The sequence below is a fragment of the Sceloporus occidentalis genome, unplaced genomic scaffold, assembly GCF_023333645.1.
Source record: "Sceloporus occidentalis isolate IW3139 unplaced genomic scaffold, rSceOcc1.0.p SCAF_1, whole genome shotgun sequence".
NCBI lineage: Eukaryota > Metazoa > Chordata > Lepidosauria > Squamata > Phrynosomatidae > Sceloporus > Sceloporus occidentalis.
This window is the reverse complement of record NW_028316981.1, coordinates 247,784,017-247,803,213: the sequence shown is the minus strand read 5'-3', so window position 1 is coordinate 247,803,213 and position 19,197 is coordinate 247,784,017. Positions and strand designations below refer to the sequence as shown.

Below are 19,197 nucleotides of genomic sequence, written 5' to 3'. Positions count from 1 at the left end.
GGGTGGTCAGTGGGCATGCTGTGGGTCTAGCTTAGGTGTCCTTTGTTTGCCAGTGATTGGGGGAGAAGGAGATGGAATGGAAGCTGAGAAAAAAGCTGCTGCTCCCCACCCTGTCTCCTTTTCCAGTGGAATAAGTCAGTTCCCAAGACTCTCTCTCTCTCTCTGTCTCTAATTCATTCATTCATTCATTCGCTCCTCCCCTCCCCCATTTCCATCTCACTCTCTTTCATGCACACACACACACACACACACACACACACACGTCTGGAAAGGTAAACAGAAAAGAGTCTTAGAATTTAAACAGTATTTTTTCCATTATTCTTAAGTGAGCAGATTTGATTAATCACTGACAGAGTAACTGGTGGTTGAATCAGTATGTTAGCTCATGGCTTTCATCTGCCAGCAATTAATCAAGTCTATCCCAAATCAGATACTGTTCCAGCCTGGGAGAGGATCCATCCAATAGTCATCGTAGTACTGCTCAACTAGTGGATGTAAGATAGGAGAACAATGGCAAGGAGGCTCCTCCTCTATGCACAGAATGATGTATAGCTAACATATCAGAGGGAAATATCCACTAAGCTGTGAGATGAAGGCTGTGAAGATCCAGGTATCGAATCTGACCATCAGCTTGTGGGAGAGGATCATTGTAGTACTGCTCTACTAGAGGAGGTAGGATAGGAGAACAATGGCAAGGAGGCTCCTGAAGAAAAAGACGAGATAGTTCATGCAGTTGTGCTAAGCGAGTGCTGATAAACCGGTCACCTGGACCTCTATAATGTAATGATGAGATGGCTGGAAGTGGTAGATTGACCTCTCACTAAGATGAGGATGGAGGATTGATTGAGTACTTCACTCACTGAATGTGACCTCAGACATTGGACATCCATTGGGTTTGACTTTGGGAAAAGAAGGTCAGTACTCAAAAAAGACAAAGAACTGAGTCCATCTTGGATCTTAGGAACATCAACTCCAAGATGTTCAGAATGGTGATGCACCATGGAGATTGGTTTGTGATGTCCAGCATGTGCATCCTCCCTATTCCTCACTGCTTCCTGTATTTTGCACTACATGACCATCTTTCTTCCATTTTCATGTCCTCACCTTCACCTTTCAACAGCACCACTCATTTTTTTTTTTTTTTACCAAAGGTTTGTTCTGGAAGTGGATGAACCTCTTATGAGTATCTGCCCCCAACCTCAGTTTGTTGGTTGCTACACTGGTGGACATTGCTGTCAAGCCTGCCCAAAGTCATTCTGTTCTCCATTCCCAAGCACAAGGGAATAGTCATGACGGATGTGTCCACTCCTAGTTGGGGAGCTTACATGGTGTCTCTGTCAGAGGTACTTGGTCTGCTCAAGAGAAGATGAACCACATCAACTTTCTTGAGCTACTTGCTGTGGTCAAAGCTTTCAGAGCCTTTGAATCCTTTCTTGTCAACTGCCATGTTCAGATCATAAGCAACACAATGGTGGTTTCTTATTTGAACAAGCAAGGAGACACTCACTTGAATTCTTCTTGGGCTCACCATCACATAATGAAATTAGAGTTTACCTTCCAGGGAGAGAAGACTTTATGGCCAATGTTCTCTGCAGATCACAAAACCAGTCTCATAAGTTGAAACTTTTTCCCCTTGTCCTCCATGATATATTTGACCATTGGGGCCATCCAAAAATGGACCTGTTTGCCAACACAGACAACCATCAGTGGTCTTGCAACTGTGCCCAGGGAGCTCATGGTTGGCCACATTAGGAGATGCATTTCTTTTTGAATGGGATGATCCTCTACTCTACACCTTCCTTCCCTTTTCACTCATTGCCAAGGTCCTCTGAAGGTCAGAGATGATGTTGTGGACTGTGACACCTTGGTGGCTTCAACAGCCATGCTTCACCATGCTCTGAAATCTTTTTCATTGTTGCTTTTGCAAACTTCCATTTTGCCATGATCCCCTCTCACAAGCTGATGGTTGGATTTGATACCTGGATTTTCACAGCCTTCATCTCACAGCTTGGTGGATATTTCCCTCTGAGACATTAGCCATACTTCATTCTGTGTATAGATAATTTACCAGGAAGTTGCACTGCTATAAGTGAGGTTGCTTCCTCTCTTTTGTCTGTGACATTCATGTGGACTGGCACTGAGTTTCCATCACAAGTCCTCTTCATCTCCTCGATAAGAGTGTATATGGTAGCTCTTTTGGCCATTATTCAATCTCAAGAGTTTCCTTCTTTGTTTGTGTGCCCCTGGTTAAGCTTATCTTCAAGGATTTAATTAATACTTTTCCTTCTCAAACTCCCATTGTTCTCTACTGGGACTTGTGGTTGGTCCTCTCCCAGTTAATGAGCTGTCCTTTTGAATCCCTTGCCTCATGTGACTTTCAGCTCCTCATACATAAAACCATGTTCCTTGTGGTTATCACCTCTGTCACAAGGCAAGTGGGCTGGCCTCTTTGAGGGTGGGTCCACTGTTCCTTCAGTTCCACAAAGACAAGATGCTCCTATTCCTACTTGCTACTTTCCTTCCTAAAGTGGTTTCCTCCTTTCATTTGTCTCAGCAGCTCTTGCTTCCAACCTTCTTCCCAAGCCTGCCAACAGATGACAAAATTTCCTGGCACGTGCTAGATGTCAGGTATGCCCTTGCCTGTTTTGATCAGACAAAACACTTCAGAAAATCCCCTAGACTTTTGTCTGCTTGGAACTCATTAGCAAGGTTGTCAAGCTTCCTTGCAGTGCATTTACAAGTGTGTGGCTACTACCATCTCACTAACCTAACAGTCTGCTAGAAAACCAGAGCCTTCCTCTATCCATTCTCATTTCATAAGGGCTGTCTCTGCTTTATCTGCTTTCTTAGCTGGTGTGTCCATTGAGACTATCTGTTAAGCAGCTACTTGTGCACAGCGACATACCTTTGTAAACCACTGCAGGTTCAGGCCAGAAATTCTACTTCTTTCGACTTGTCTTTGCTTCACTTGTTGTGAACATAGTCACCCTCCATCCAGTTTTGTCATAGTTTGGCAAGCCCCTATATCCATGAGTCACAGTGACCACAAAGAAGAAAAGCAGATGGCTTACCTGTAGTTGTGATTCTTTGATTGGGCATCTGTGAAACACAAGCAATGCACCTCCTCGCTATTGCTTCCAAGGATGCTGGCCACTCCAATGAACATGGAACTAAGGAGTTTGAGCTGTACAAGCATGTGCAGTATAGAGGAGGGTGAGCCTTCAAGTGAAGAGATCTAGATCTAGAGGTTTCTGGTCTGTGCAGATGCAGAGAACCCCAAATGTTTGAATTCACAGATGACCATACGAAGAACCATAGTCACAAGTCAGCAATTTTTTGTGTATTTTTGGTATTCTTCTTAGTATTATAGTATCCTTTTGCAATATATGTATTTTATGATATGTGATTAGCACTATTTACTGATCTGTTTCTTGGTTATAGATGTGCTGCAGTACCATTTGGAATAATATCTATGATGGCTGACATGTTTCAACTTATCCCATGTGTAGTTACTTAAACGAGCATCACCACCATTCAACCCCTTAACATAGAGTTTCTCCTTGCTCGAGTTGCATGTCTTGATTCCCTGCCCCAAGTATTTATGAAGGCTCTATAAATATGTGAAGTTAATTATAAGTACTGTATTTCACTCATTGGTGCTGGCAGGAGAGATTACTATTATGATAAATGAAATGTTAATCTCAGCAATTCTTTGTTCTGCAAATACATTTAGGAGCTTTTAAAATAGTCTGCTGTCCATTTATTGGCCATTTGAATTAATTTGAATTTTGCATTGCACTCATTTACCCACATTTGTTCCTGTTTTTTGCTTTTCTGATTCAGTGAATATGTACACTACCTTCATTTGACTAATTCTTAACTCCAAAGAACATTTTAAAATGGCAAAGCTATGCTCCAAAAATATTAAAGTCTGTCTTCACATGTTATCCTATTTCACAGTTCACATTTGCAAATTCCAGTGTGTGTATTATTGCTGACAATACAACCACTTGTCTGCGGGTGGGGAATTTTTTTTTTTGAGAAACCAAATACCAGAACACTCACTTTTTTATATCAAGTGGTATGTCTAGACATCATCGACATATCTCTGTATTTTCAATACTGGAGTCAAATAGGGTAAAAAATTATTAATTTATTTATTGGAATGTCTATCCCACTATTGTGTGTGCTGCCACTCCTAAGGGAGGCTTATGAAAATGATGAAAACTATTGGAATATAACAATAATACCAGTAGTTTAAGAACCTGTTGTGAAATTGCCTTAAATGACACAGAATTATTTATGGACTTCCATAATGACTGGTATCTCTGTATCACTGAAACTTAAGAAGGTTTTGGGATTTAGTCTGGATTGTAAAGTACATTCAGTGTGTTATTTTAATGTCTTATTTATTTATTGTTTTTGTATTAGCCTATGTCTTTTTGTGATGACCTATGGCCATGTACAATAAATGTTCCTATCTAATAGTTTAAGAACAGATAAAAATACCAGACCAGTAAAAAAATATCATAGTTACTTTTCAAGAAGCTTTCTGCTTGTGTCACAATGTGATCTGATTATCTAGACAAGGGCCAAAGGACAGGAACAGATGGTCTTTTGGCACCTTCCAGTTTCATGGTAGATATTCTTGAGTATTTAGCTTGGTTGCAATTTGAAGCAAACTGATCAGATCTCTTTTCTCCAGACTAATGTAAGGATAGGCATGTAATTATCTTTCGATAATTTCAGATAATTTCACACTTAAGAATGTATGTATGTATGTATGTATGTATGTATTTATTTATTTATTTACGGTATTTATACCCTGCCTTTCAGCCCTAAAAAATGAATACAATGTACAATGCAATTCTGAGAGCCAGAGTGGTGTAGTGGTTTGAGTTATGACTACAGCTATGGAGACCAGGGTTCGAATCCCCAGTTGGCCATGAAAACCCACTGGATGACACTGGGCAAGTCACAGTCTCTCAGCCTGTAGTGAAGACAGTGCCAAACCTCCTCTGAAAAAATCTTGCCAAGAAAACCTCTTAAGGTCATGATGAGATATAAACAACTTGTTTTTATGTACAGCGCTGTACAAATCTATAGCGCTATATAAATAAATAATAATAATAATATTAAAGCACACAACAGCAACAATGCAATCCTAAACATTTCTGACTTGAATTCAGAAAACTGTGTTCAGAGTTATTGCCTCAAAGCACATGCTTTGAGAAAAAGCACATGAGAAATACATGTTTTATTATAGGTTTAAATATATATAATAAAATGTTTTCTTAAGTGTTTTAAAAAGAAAAGCTACGGATTAATGCTGAAATGGGATGAAATATGTTTATGTATGAACCAATAAAGGTATAAAAGCAATAAATATCACCATAATTCAAGTGTATGCACCAACCACAGAGGCAGAGAAAGTAGAAACTGAGAATTTCTATATGGAGTTCAGGAAGAAATTTGGCAGTATGCCATAACAGGATTGCTTGATAATAAGTCACTGGAATGCCAAAGTAGGAAGCAGAGCAGAATCAAAGACAGTAGGGAGATTTGGGGTCGGTTCAAGGAACAAAGTAGGAGAGCCGAGTTACAAGACTGTTCTTTATCCTAGCCATGGGAAAGGCCTTTCTCACAGAAACAAAGTAGGTAGACCCCTCCTTCATGGGACTGTAGGGATGCAACACAACAGCAGGCATCCCAGTGATCTTGGCTTCATGCAGGCAAGACTGGCACATTATATCCATCTCTGACAGCTGTATAACTTTGCTTGAAGGTTTAGGTGCATGAAAATGAAGGCTGTTCTAACAGATACTTTCACAGGTGCAAAATTTAAATAAATAAATAAATAAATAAATAAATACAGTGGTCCCTTTGCTGATGTGGGGGATTTGTTACGGACCCCCCCCACCGTGTAAGGGAAATACCACAAATGCTTGAGCCCCATTAAAAACAATGGGGCTCGTGCACGGAGTGTGGTGTGGTGTGGCATGCGTGCCATTGCCACTACCGGTGTGTGGCTTTCAGAGTAAGTAGGCGTGCTGTAGTCTTAATGGCATATCAGATTACTCCTCCTTTTCAGTAACAAAAGATAGTCTCTATTATTGTAGCACATAAATATTACGGTCAGATCACTTCCTGGTATGAAGTCAAGGAAGTAAATTGTTCCTCTGCAGCAGGGATGGTCAGTATGGCCCTCCAGATTTTGTAGCACTGCACTACCCATCAGCCCTACTCAGCACAGCTAGTGATGAAGAGTGCTGGGAGTCGCAGTCTTACATCACCTAGAGGACTACATTTTACCATCACAGCTCTTCAGGTTGATCGAATCTGATTGGAGTTTCTGAGACAGTTTAGAGAGTTTTGCTTTGGCATGACCAGTTCTTCTTATGATGATCTAATTACTCTGTGGGATGTAGAGATTTCTTTGATCATTGGCACAATTGCTCCCAGACATCCTCTCCTACTGGAGGTAGGCATAATGAAGTAAATAGAAAGATCGGGGTGGGAGTAGATTCATCTTAATTGAGTTAAAAGAAAAATATGAATTCATCTTTAGTATCTCTAGTCCTAGTCTGAGAGCTATGACACTACACTGGCTGAAGATTAATGAGAATTGAAATTTTATGTACTTAGTGAACATCCTCCTTATTCCCAAGCAACCATGTTAATTTTGTGCTTAGAAGTATGTCTCTTAAGATCAGCTAAGATGTCTTTGACAAGAATTTTCCATTAAACCTTTAAAGAAAAACACAGATTTTTGCAGAATGATCTGAAGAATTTTACAGGTCATAGCACATTTTTTTCATTGCTGTGCTGTGACATTTTGTGGAAAATGTCAGAACTTACTGATAACTTCAGAGCAGTCAGAAAAGCAGTTAGGAACTTACATTAGGTCTACAGTTATGAAGAACACCTAATGCATTATGGAGTGCTATAAGCACAAGTACATAGCACACTGTAATGCTGGTTTATGGATTGGCCCTGTATGTTTTTATAAATCATATAGAATTTGCGTAGCTTTGAATTGTTTATGGCACTATAAACTGTCAACTGTGGGAAGTTTTTGTTTAATGTATTTAAATCTAGAAATTACACCATGTTTTTGTGCATTGCAACAGATATATTATCAACAAAGCAGTGTAGTAATATAGCATTATTAGATTTGAATGCTTAATTTATTTAACTAAAGAAATAATTAAAAACTGTTGTGCAAGAGAGTCCTTTCATACCACACAATTATAGTATTATGTTTCTACTTCATCTGCCATGGTTCCATCTTATGGAATCCTGAGATTTGTAGTTTCGAGAGGGTTACTTGGGCCCGTTACAGACCGCCCAAAAGGCGCGGTCTTGGGCCGCTGCTGGTTGCAGCACGGAGGAGCCGCAGCAGCCAAACCGCGTGACTCCTCTGCGCTGCAAAAAAGGAGCGTGGAAATCACACTCCTTCCGGCAACCCGGAAGAGACGGCGCAAGTGCCAAAGCGTGCACTCGCGACGTCTATTCTGGGTTGGGATGTGTGGACGCAGAGCGTCCGCTACGTCAAGATGGCGGCGCCCATCTGTATAGGGCGCCGCCATTTTGACGTATCGATTACGCGCGAGGGGCAAGGCGCGTCCGGAAGCACCGCCCCTCACGCATAATCACGGCGCGATGACGGCGCCTCTTGCGCCCGTCTGTAACGCGCCTTCGAATTCTTAGCCAGAGAGCTCCTCTATGCCTCACCAAACTGTCAGTGTCCTTCCCATGTTAGGGAGGAAATAACAAATTTGACTATTACTTAAATTCTGTTGTTATTCCTTACAAAAGTAGACTTATAGAATGACAGTATAGGAAGGGGCCTCATATACCATCTGCTCCTATTCTGTGGCATGTGAGAACAAATCTGTACCTTCCTTTCTCTCTGTGACAGATGATTAGATATTTAAGGAGTATACCTCTCATTGTCACCATCAAGTCTTCTCTTTACTAGGCTAAATATGCCCAGCTCCCTCAACCTTTCCTCATATGTTTTGTTCCCTACCTCTTATCTTTTTTCTTGCTCTTCTCTGAATTCACTCCAGCTTGTCTATATCCTTCTTAAAATGTGATACATATTATTGGATGCTATTATTATTATTATTTTAACCCCTAGCTAGCCCAGGCAGTTACGCCCAGATGAAGGACTGGTATTCCAAAGAGTGAAAGTAGCACACAGATAGAACTTTTACTGCACACTTTCACTACATATTACCCAACTTTTATTCTGGGTCTGCTTCCAACATCTGCTTCCTGTAAATCTGACATGGGGAACAGAGGTCATTGCACAGTGAGGAGGTGAATGTAGCACTGTTGAATGTTTAATTTGTTTCATTAATTTCATTCTAATAGACAAGACTTAACAATACAATCAGTTTTCTTTGCACTTCACAACAACAGCCATGTGGGTTTTTCCATAGAAATAACATGACAGGGAATCACATTCAGCTGAAGGCAGTTATAAAGCTGCTCTGCCCAGAAGCCCTGATAAGGGTGGATTCCTGTTAATGGAATTTGTTATTACATTCAGCCAAATGTGGTTACAAAGCCTTCTACAGACTTTTTCACAAACATGTGAAGGTAGGACTTACATCCAGGTCCTCTGGATCATTTCTGGGAGGAGAGCTTATGTGAACCTTCATCCATGTCCCCAGTTTTAGCACTTCACATGTTTAGAAAAACATCTGGAAAATACTAAAGTATTAGTCTGTTAAAACACTAAAACTATTACATTAAAAATGTGCCACAATAACAGTATAGACGATATTATTCAAGGGACTGTTTACTTCATTCACACAATTACAGTTGCTGCAGGAATGCTAATTTAGATGTGAAGCTCTTGGCGTCATTCTTTGAGCATTAAATGCATGAGGATTTCTTCAGAGCTGCTTAGCTGAAGTTTATCATGGCCATTTAGCTATTGCCTAGCAACTTGTAAATGTCATCAAAGAGTCCTTTGTCCATTTTCTTGGCAAAAACATTTCTTTACCAGTCTGCTTATCAAGAATGAAATTAATGTACAAACATAAATAATTCTTTTATTTTGTATGATACATTTTCAATATTCAGAATTTACATGCAGTTGTTTTAGTCATGTTGATATGAGGTAAAATTATGTCAAAGGCCTCCATACAAATTACCTGTGCAGTATTATTGTTGGTAGGCTTAAATCATTCACCAAATAAAGCAGAGCTGTTTGCTAACTTTTATTACTCTGAATCTGAGCATGCACCAAACTGTTTCTTTTTTTCCCACATTGCAATATTATCACATTACTTCACTTCCACCCCCCCCCCTTCCCTCACATATCATTCTTTACCATCTAGATGTCTCTTACACACATCTTCTCACATAACTTATTCAGCTCTCTTCTTTGTTCCTCCTTAGTTATCTATTCCCTAGAACCATCTCGGTCTTTCTATTTCTTATCATATGCTGAGAAATATTTCATCTTTGAGAGTGTACATCTAATTAATTTTTTCCCCTCCCCTAAACATATCTTTCCATTTACGTTTTCTAACATAATAACATACATACGTCAACCTTATATCTATATTTTCTCTTTATACTAGTTGCCTTATATCTCTTTCACTATCCTATTTTTAATTTAATTTTTAACTGTAGTTTTGCTTATATTTATGCTTTCCATCTCTTTTCACAAAATTCAATAAAGGATTTCCAACTTAAGTTATCTTCCTCATATACTTCTTCTTTAAGCAATTTTGTCAGGTTGTCTGTATCTATGACCTCGGCCGACCAAACTGTTTCTATTACAAATTCTTTTAGAAATGAGTTATCCAGTGGTAAATATTAACTATTTATACTTTATTTGCCACACGTGCATGCAAATATAAACAAGGTTTTTGACTTTTACTTTCTCGATCAGGCACATGTATCTTGCTATTTTCTGCTATCTCTTTGGCATGGGGGAATTTATTATTAATTCTAATATTTATTGTTACTGTTAATTGCCATTAAGTCAGCTTTGACTTGTGGAAATCCTACAAATAAGAAACCTCCAAAATACCATGTCATCACCAGTCTTGCAAACTGTGGTGGCTTCCTTGAATGGGTCTATCCACTTGTAATAGGATCTTTTTTTCTGCTTCCTCCCAGTTTACCAAGCACTATAATCTTTTGTCACATTGTCTCATGATATGTCCAAAGTACAATAGCCTGAGATGGTTATTTTGGCTTCAAGGGATAATTCAGACTTGATTTGCTTTAGGACCTATTTATTGGTTATTTTGGCAGTCCACAGAATTCTCCTCCAGCTTCACATTTCAAATGAGTTGATTCTTTTCCTGTCAATTTTCTTCACTGTCTGCCTTTCAAGACCATACATTAAAATCAGAAATCCAATGGCGCAAGTGTTTATATCCCATCCTGTATTCATGGAATTCAGAACAGCATACAGTAATATCAGTTGAAATGTTTAAGACTAATTTTATTTATTTATTTATTTATTTATTTATTTTCATCCTGCCTTTGGCTCAAAGTGGGACTCAAGGTGGCTAACAACATATATAAAATGCATTAAAACAACAATTAAAATCATTCAATTAAATAAAAAATATAAAAATTACAAATATAATTTTTTTCAAACATACAAAGTTAAAAATAATAATCTAAAACTAACCACCTCATCTCCCAATAAAACCAAGCTGCAGCATCTTAAAATGCATGTTTAAATAAAATGTCTTCACTTGACAATAAGACAATAAAGATAATTTAAACAGACTGAATACACATCAGTTTAATAAATTAAAACTAAAACCAGTTGAAACAACTGAAGTCTGTTTAAACCATGCAAATGTATAGATTTGGATAAAATTAATTGAATCCCAATGAAATTGGATGAAGTGGGTATGGTAGGCATGTGAGGGTCACACAAATGTAATTTTTACTTAATGACTCATGAATATATATATATATAAAGTTATATTTCATTAGAATGTTAAATATAAAGCCATTAAACCATATTCACTTAAAAATATTAAAAATGTATCATACTGGATCTCTGGAAACATTTCAATTTTCAACTTTAATAAGTTTGTTTTGAATTTATTATGTGTGCTTTTGTTTAATAAGACATCACGTGAAAAACAGTAAGAGAAAAAGCAATGTCTTATGTTATTCTCAGTTTGCCCTTTTGGCGTTCCACATGAACCAAAATGGTTACCCAGCTATTTTTATTAGAATCCTCTTCAAAAACGTTTCTTTCAGACATATACATATCTAGGCCTATATTTAGCAGCCTGGTCACATATTTTAAAGTGTGATATTCACACAGATTCCTTTAAGAGGGCTCAGTGTCTCTCGCTCTGGAACCCAATTCAGATGCAAATTTAGGCTACTCTGTTTAGGTTTCAAGTTTAAAAAAGACTGTACCAAGCTGTTGAGAAATAAGTTACTTAGTCCCTTGATTCAGAAAATTCAGCTAGGCAGACAAAAATCAGCTTGTAATATGTTGTGATGGTATAACAAGTCCCTTCCCCCCATTCTTGGCAATCAGTTACATTCCATTCCAATTCACATTCACACAGGAAAAGCAGACCCTTTATGGTTGTTCAGTATCCTGCCTAAAATTAGTTGCTGAGAGCTTGTCAAATTTTAGTGTAAAACATTTTCCACTACAGTAATTTCTCTGACAGTCTTCAAGTCAGTAGAAAGGCCTAAAATATAACGTTTTGAACTTTCATCTTCAGTCTTTCTTGCATTAAGAAGGATTTCCTAGACATGATTCACCCTCTGTAGAGTGATTGGGTAGGACTGCTTCTTGTGTGCATAGGGAGAGGAGTTAATTTTCTCTGTTGACAATCTGTTCCACTTCTTCTGCTTATGGGAGAAAATATTCATGTAGGGATGTTTTAAGAATCCTACCCCTCCCCCAAATATCCCAAGTCAATTTTTGCTGAATTCCTCCTTCAAAAAAATCTACTAGGAAGTGGACCTTATACATATTGCCCATGGAATATTTACAAAGCCAATCATTCTTCTGGATCTCTCTTCCCTTTTCTTTAGCCATTATGATTCATTCAGTAGCTGTACTTGAATATTAGTCAATTGATAATAGAAAGCACTGTAGAGAGACAATAAAGTCTGAGAGCTACAGTGGATGCCTACTGACATTTGACATGTAAATGAGACCTTTTAGAAGGAAATGAAACACACATACATGTGTGTACACACACAGCAACTGAGTTTTGTTAACTTTAGAAGAAAAAGAATCCTATGATTTCAATAAGTAGCTGTCATTTTTGTGCCTGTCGTGTACTTCTGCAACAAACAGGGAATCTGTAGGGGGGGGGGGGGATGACCACAATATTTTTAGGCCCTGTGCAGACCGGCCATTAAGGCTGGCTGGGGAGTGGAGTCAGGGCATAGCATGCCCCAACTCTTCCAGCCAACCCTTTGACAGCCAGATTGGGGCTGTGGCAACTCCAGAGTCCTAGTCCAATGCTCGGACCGCTATGACATGTTGTGCATAAATTGCGTAACACATTTTCCTAATTCAAGACAAATCATTTTTTTAAAAAAAAGAGAGAACCATAAGAGCAAAACCACTGTCTTTCTGAATGCACGACAGAATCCCATCTAATTCAGCATTCTCCTATTACTATTACACTACTGTACTAGGAGTCTTTCTAGGAAGGCTAGACTGCTTCCCGCCACCAGCCGCCTTTGTCCTTCCACCAGCAGTCAAAGCCTTACAAAAAAAAGTCCAACAAGTTTTTGTGAACTGGTTTTTTTTTAAAGAAAGGGCTTTTAATAGTGTGATGTACTGCTGTTAATGTGTTTTATCTTTTTTAATTTTTAATTTGATATTTTGGAGAGTTTTTAATGTAATAGACAGTTCATTTTTAAAATAATATTTTGTAAGGATTTTTTTAAAAATCTATTTTACATTTTTTAAAATATTATAAGCTAATTTATGTCCCAGTTCTGGGAGGAAAGGTGTCATGTAGATTGAATAAATAAATAACAGGCACTTTCCAAGCTGTAGTGAATCCCCTCTGGATTTTAGTCTGAACTTCAAAAGAAACTATCTTTGAAGGGGGAAATAGCTCTTTAAAATTCAGAGTAAAATCTAACATGGATTGACTGCCCTAGTTGACATGGAAGCTATTAGATGCTGCAGCTTCTAAACTCTGTATCTCAGTAGAGAAGGGTTCCTTGTTGTTTGTTCTTTTTCACTTGCTCTTTCAGGGCATACAAGCAGTAAGATGATGAAGCATAATTCTGTATTTTCTTTGTGCTCCTTCTTAACTTTTTTGTGCAGGTTGGACACAGAGGCAAAGTGCAAGTGAGTAGGCAGTGGTTGCTTACTGAGGGCAACTATGTCCCCCCCCCCCCCCGAAAAAACAAAAATAAAACTTGGATCCAGTATTATCCTCATCCCAGAGATGTAACTATGGGGGAGATGAGGCCATTGCCTTCCCAAGAAAGAATTCTGCACACACACACCGCCATGTGAAATTTTCCTTCAGTCACCAGATTTCTAGTGCTGCCCTAACTTAAAATTTCTGTTTAATATTTGGAAATATAGTTTAGGCAAACAAAGGGCCAAAGCACATGGCTTGAAAGGAGTAGCCAGAAGCTGCATTGGCCACAACTGAGTCAGGACTGCGGTGACCACATGTCCCGCTTCAAAAGTGGGCCACTGCCACAGTCTCAAGCTGGCTGGCGGCAGGAAAGAATTGTATCCACTCCTTTTTCGGGCCAGCTTTCCCTGCTTAGTGCAGCCTCAGAGCAGCTTCTAGCCTCTTTGGGGGTGTGCATCATGTAAACACTTCACCCTCCCCCCCAGAGGCCAGAAGCTGCCTTATTTGACCCATGCATTTTGGGCCAAAGATAAAATACGGGCAGAATTACCAAGTGAATGTGAGCACAGCAAGTATCTGATACTTGCCGTGACAGTCATTTTGAAATGATCAAAACTATGCCAACTACAGTTGGCCCTCCATATCCATGGACTCTGCATCCACAGATTCCACCACGAACGGCTTCAAAATATTCCATTTTTTTCTCCAAAAAAGCAAACCCCAATTTTGCCATTTTATATAAGGAGAATAATTTTACTATTCCACTGCATATAAAGGGACTTGAACATAAATTGATTTTGGTGTCTGTGGGGGGTGGGGTGGGGCTGGAACCAAACCCCAGCAGATACCAAGGGCCCACTGTATACTAACAAAGGTTGTTGTAACATAGATTTGTAAGAGTACCATTAAAATGCTCCCTTCCTTCCTTCCTTTTCATTTCTTCTCTAATTTGTATATCAGAGAATTGTATCCAGCCAATTCCCTTTTCACCTCAATGTCCATTGGGTATACCTGAGTTTTGAGGGATGGAGAAAGACTTCTTTCTAAACTCTTCCTCCCCACTATAATTCTATGAGCATTTGTCATGACCCCCCATCAGTCACCATCTTTCTGAACTTTTTTTTAAAAAAGAGATCCACATGATATAATCTTTCGTCATTATCTGCAGCCCCCAGATAATTTGGTTTCTTTTCCTTCACTCTTTTCAGCTCTATAATATTGTTTTTGAGATGCAGCAACTAAAACTGTACACAATACAGGAGTGAGGATATATATATAATGACCTCAATGCCCTAAAGGTACCAGATCCTGTCTGATGTTGGAAGCTAAGCAGGTCCAGCCCTGGTTAGTACTTGGATGAGCAACCACCAACGAATACCAGTGCTGTAGGCTGTATTTCAGAGGAAGGTTTGGGGACTTCTAAAAGGTCTGCTGCTGTTTTGTCTCCTGGCTGCTGCTTCTGCCTCATCATCACCTTCATGCTGGGTCCATTGAGAGCTTTGAGAAGGGATAGAGACTGGCCTAGTAAAACATAAGTGAGAGGGGGAGACAGAGACTCTTGGATGAGGGGAGAAGGGAGACATACCTGGGGGAAAGGTGTGATAGAAGAGCAAGGCAGGTGAGGGTCCCTCTGGCCCCATGAGGGGGATGGAACAGGGCAGCTTGGTGGGGCAGGTGAGGTGGCTGCCAGAAGAGGCAAGGAAAGGAGAAAGGAATGTCAATTTTGTTGTTATTTACATACAATGAAGGTTAGGACTGGAGTATTTGTAGTGGCACAGTTTATAGCCAACATAGTGATCAGTGGTTTGAAGTAGTCAGTCAGCCAACATCTACTTTTATGGCTCTTTAAAATATGATAAACCTATTTTATAGCATGATGTAAAAAAAATCTGGATATGACCTGACTTTGTTAATGTCAGGGAAGATACCCAGATCCTTTGGAATAACAGGAGAGTAAGAACTGAGCATTCTGTCCAGCAGCTATAAAAGAAGCCATTAAAGTCCTAAATCTTTTTGACTGAATTGCCTGTCTCTAGAATTTATAAGCCAAACAAGAATATTTATTCAATTAAGGCTCTGAGTAGAAACATTTTGGCTAGTTATCAAAGAAAAACAGACAAAACAGAGAAGATTAGTCAGTTAATTCTTGTGACCAATTGTTGCATTATAAATTAGTGAGTTCATAAAGCAGTGCCCCATTTGTGAAAATTCAATCTTTTTTCCTTTGAAAGATTAAACTGTAGATAACACTGCTTGATTACTTCATACTTCTCAACTTTAGTTTGTTTGAATTTTGGTCTCATAAAAATAATTATCCTGAATCTATTTACTTGTAACTCACCTGATAAACTTTGATGCTATTGCCTTTGGGCCCCATTGTTGTCTGGATAGGCTTTCCATAGATCTAAACTAGAACTTCTGTTTATTTGAAATAGAGTCTGATCCAGTTACATAAAGTATGGGACAAGTATTCCAGATTTCAGTGGAAATGGGCCAGATAGGTAAAGGGTGCAAAGCCTTCCTTAGGTAACCTTTTTGCCCTTTTCAGACTTAGCAAAGAGGTTTGTCATTGCCAAATCTAGTTTGGATCTAAATTACTCTAGGCAAAAGACTGTGGAACATGGCTTCATGTATGAAAAATAGAGCCTCTGACAGATGTACGGTGTTGGCTTCCTAGTAAGCATTCTCATGTGATTTCTCAAATTTCAGGTTCCTCCAGTGTTACTAATTATGGTGGTGTACATTAACCTCATTTTCAGGTATGCGTTGTGACAGCGTCTGCACTGAAGGACACTGGGGGCCAAACTGTTCATTGTCCTGTTATTGCAAAAATGGAGCATCATGTTCTCCAGATGAAGGAATCTGTGAATGTGCACCTGGCTACAGAGGCACTACCTGCCAAAGAAGTAAGTGTTAAAATATCCTTTTCCTTTCTTTAGTATGATATTGTTGTAGTTGTTCACATCATAATTTATATTTCTCCTTTTTTCTAATAATGGGAATCAAGATGGCTTACAAGTTCTTAAAATCAGTACAGATTTAAAACAAACACAAAAATATCTGTGTTGTCTGTTTTAAAAAAAAGTCCACAGAGCTAGAACCATTTAAAATCCATTCAAAGACAATATTTAAAAAACAAACAAAAAAAAACCATCATTAAAAGCCCACCACAGTTATTTCCTAAAAGCCTGACAGATTAGAAAAGTTTTCACTTGTCAGTGGAAGAAGATCAAGGGTGGAGCCATCCTAGGCTCTCTAGGAAGGTGTCTCAAAGTCTGGGAGCAACCACTGAGAAAGCCTTCTCCTTTGTCCCAAACAAATGAGCCTGAAAAGGTACTGGGCAGAGAAAAGTGCCTCTACCTAGTAGAATAGAGCTCAACCAAGCTCATATATGGAGATACAGACTTTCAAATAGCTTAAACCCAAGCTTTATAGGTCATCATCTGCCCTCTGAATTGTGTCTGGAAATGCACCAACAGCCACTGGAGCTGTTGTGTTCCCTAGAGCGAGCTCCATTTAACAATCTGGCTGCTGCTTTTTGAGCTGACTGAAAAGTGATCAGAAACTTCAGCTCTATGTACAGAAAGGCAGTTCTATGTTCAGTGAATCACAGTAATACAAACACAATGTAACCAAGGCATGTGCCACCCTGGCCAGATTAGGCATTTTCAAGAATGGAAATGGTCATTCAAATGGTGACTTTGTATCTTATAATACAAAATGATAATGCAGGTTGGGTGACCCTTCTCCAGAATTTTGAAGTCGAAAATATTCCAAAATCCAAAATTTGTCCTCATGGGTGGCTGAGATAGTGATATGTTTGTTTTCTGATAGTTCCACATACGCAAACTTTGCTTCATGCACAAAATGATTACAAATATTGTGTATAAAATTACCTTCATGCTATGTGTGTAAGGCATATATGAAACATAAATGAATTTCATGTTTAGACTTGGGTCCCATCTCCAAAATGTCATTATGTATATGCAAATATTCCCAGTTCCAAAAAAAATCAAAAATCAAAAATACTTCTGGTCTCAAGACTCAACCTTTACAATAAAGTAAATGCAGATAGTGTGTGTTTGTGTGTATGTGTCTTTGGAATTTATCCCATTGGCTTTGTTCTCATGATAGATGTGGGATGTAACTTTACGAACACAGATCTTATCGCATTTCCCTGTTGCTGGTGAGTACGTAGCCCGTTTGCAACCCAGGCTTTGCCAGGCTCCTTCTGCATCTTTTCAAGAATGAGATTTTCCCATTCTTGAAAAGATGTGGCAGAAGCCCAGGTTGCAAATGGGCTGCGTACCTCCCAGCAATGGGGAAATGCAATAAGATCTGCCACCTATCAAGGAAGTAAAGGCAATATGATAAACTCTTTATGTTGCCTGTTGACTTATGGCAACCTCATGAATTTCATAGTGTTTTCTTAGACATGGAATTCTCAAAAATGGTTTTGCCAATTCCTTCCTCTAAAATATAACCTACAGCACCTAGTATTTGTTATCATCTCCCATTCAAATACTAACCAGAGCTGACCCTGTTTAGCTTCCAAGATCAGACAAGAGCTGTTGACTTCAGTGTATTTAGTACCTTTGATTTTTATTTTTTCATGTTGAATTTTTTTTTACAATGTTTGTATTTCCCATGACAAATGAAATTTATACTGAGAGTGTAGGTTTTATAATGACATTTTTTCTATTGTTCAATTTATACATTTGATATACATCATGTGTGCCTTATGTATAAGTTGGCTATTATTTTGACTATTTCAATAAGACTAGAGTTTCACTGTATTAGCAAAAGCATAGTCTTGTCAAAAATATTTCATCTGTCCCAGTTAAACTGGATAGGACAACATGTTAGGACTGATTTGAATATTGCAGTGCCCTCATGGAAGTTTAACATTAAAAGGCTTCTGTTTGATCAAAGCTCCCTGCTGGGGTTGTAGCATTTCTAAATTATTTACCATATGGACCAGTCATAGTCCTAAACACAAGTAATCCCATCCAGATTGTAAATTCCTGGCAGCTGCTAGATCTGGCATAACATCTTGGCTGATCTTTGTGTAAATCGTTTTGGGCAACTTTCATGTGGAGCTGTAATGTTTGTAATGCAAGCTCAACAGGAAACATAATTTAAATCCAATAATACTGTTATCCAAAATGCTTGGGGTCCTAAGAGGGCACCCACAAATTAATATTTTATGGGAATTTTAATAGCTCAAATAAAATAATAATTTGGCCAAGGCAACACCTGTTTATGCTGGTTCCAAATCACAGAACTCCAGAGTCAAATCCAAATATGATTTTGTATTTTTATTAAGGAAATAATCAACACACCCACATAACACACACACAAGAACTAAGAAGCAAAGGTGGGAGAAGTGGAATAGTTGGGGCCTTGTTAACAGTGATATATTACAAATCATGGATCATGGTTCAAATCGATGGGAGTCCAGAACGTAGAAGGCTCAATAGCTGCCACAGCAAGGATGTTGGCAGCAGGTGTATTGAGGAGTATAGTCTAGCAAACCAACAGCATTCTTGTCTGCTAGACTAAGGAACTGTTGTTTTAGCACTAGTATTTATACCCACAACCTTGTCTTGGGGGCAGAAACCAAGGAATGAAAGGATTTGATTTTTGCTAAATGGTTTCCAAGGAGGAAAAAAATGGTTCAGGTGACTGCTGTGAATATCTCAAACAAAGGGATTTGCATACCTTGCCAGAATGTCCCTATCCTGTGTGTACACAACCAGTCACCTTCTTTGGCCATAACCTATGGTCACCCTCTAAGGACAAAAGGGATTATGTTGGTGCCTCAGGAGATCTCATCATAGCGGGT

The 19,197-nt window shown here is 38.8% G+C and overlaps 1 protein-coding gene across 1 annotated transcript in view; it reads left to right on the top strand.

Annotated features, from left to right (window-relative positions):
• Nucleotides 1-19,197, top strand: part of MEGF10 (multiple EGF like domains 10) — a 165,156-nt gene that overhangs the window by 120,588 nt on the left and 25,371 nt on the right. Inside the window, exon 14 of the mRNA XM_089491345.1 lies at nucleotides 16,112-16,258. Within this exon, the coding sequence (XP_089347471.1) occupies nucleotides 16,112-16,258 (147 nt within the window). The remainder of the gene's footprint in view (nucleotides 1-16,111; nucleotides 16,259-19,197) is intronic.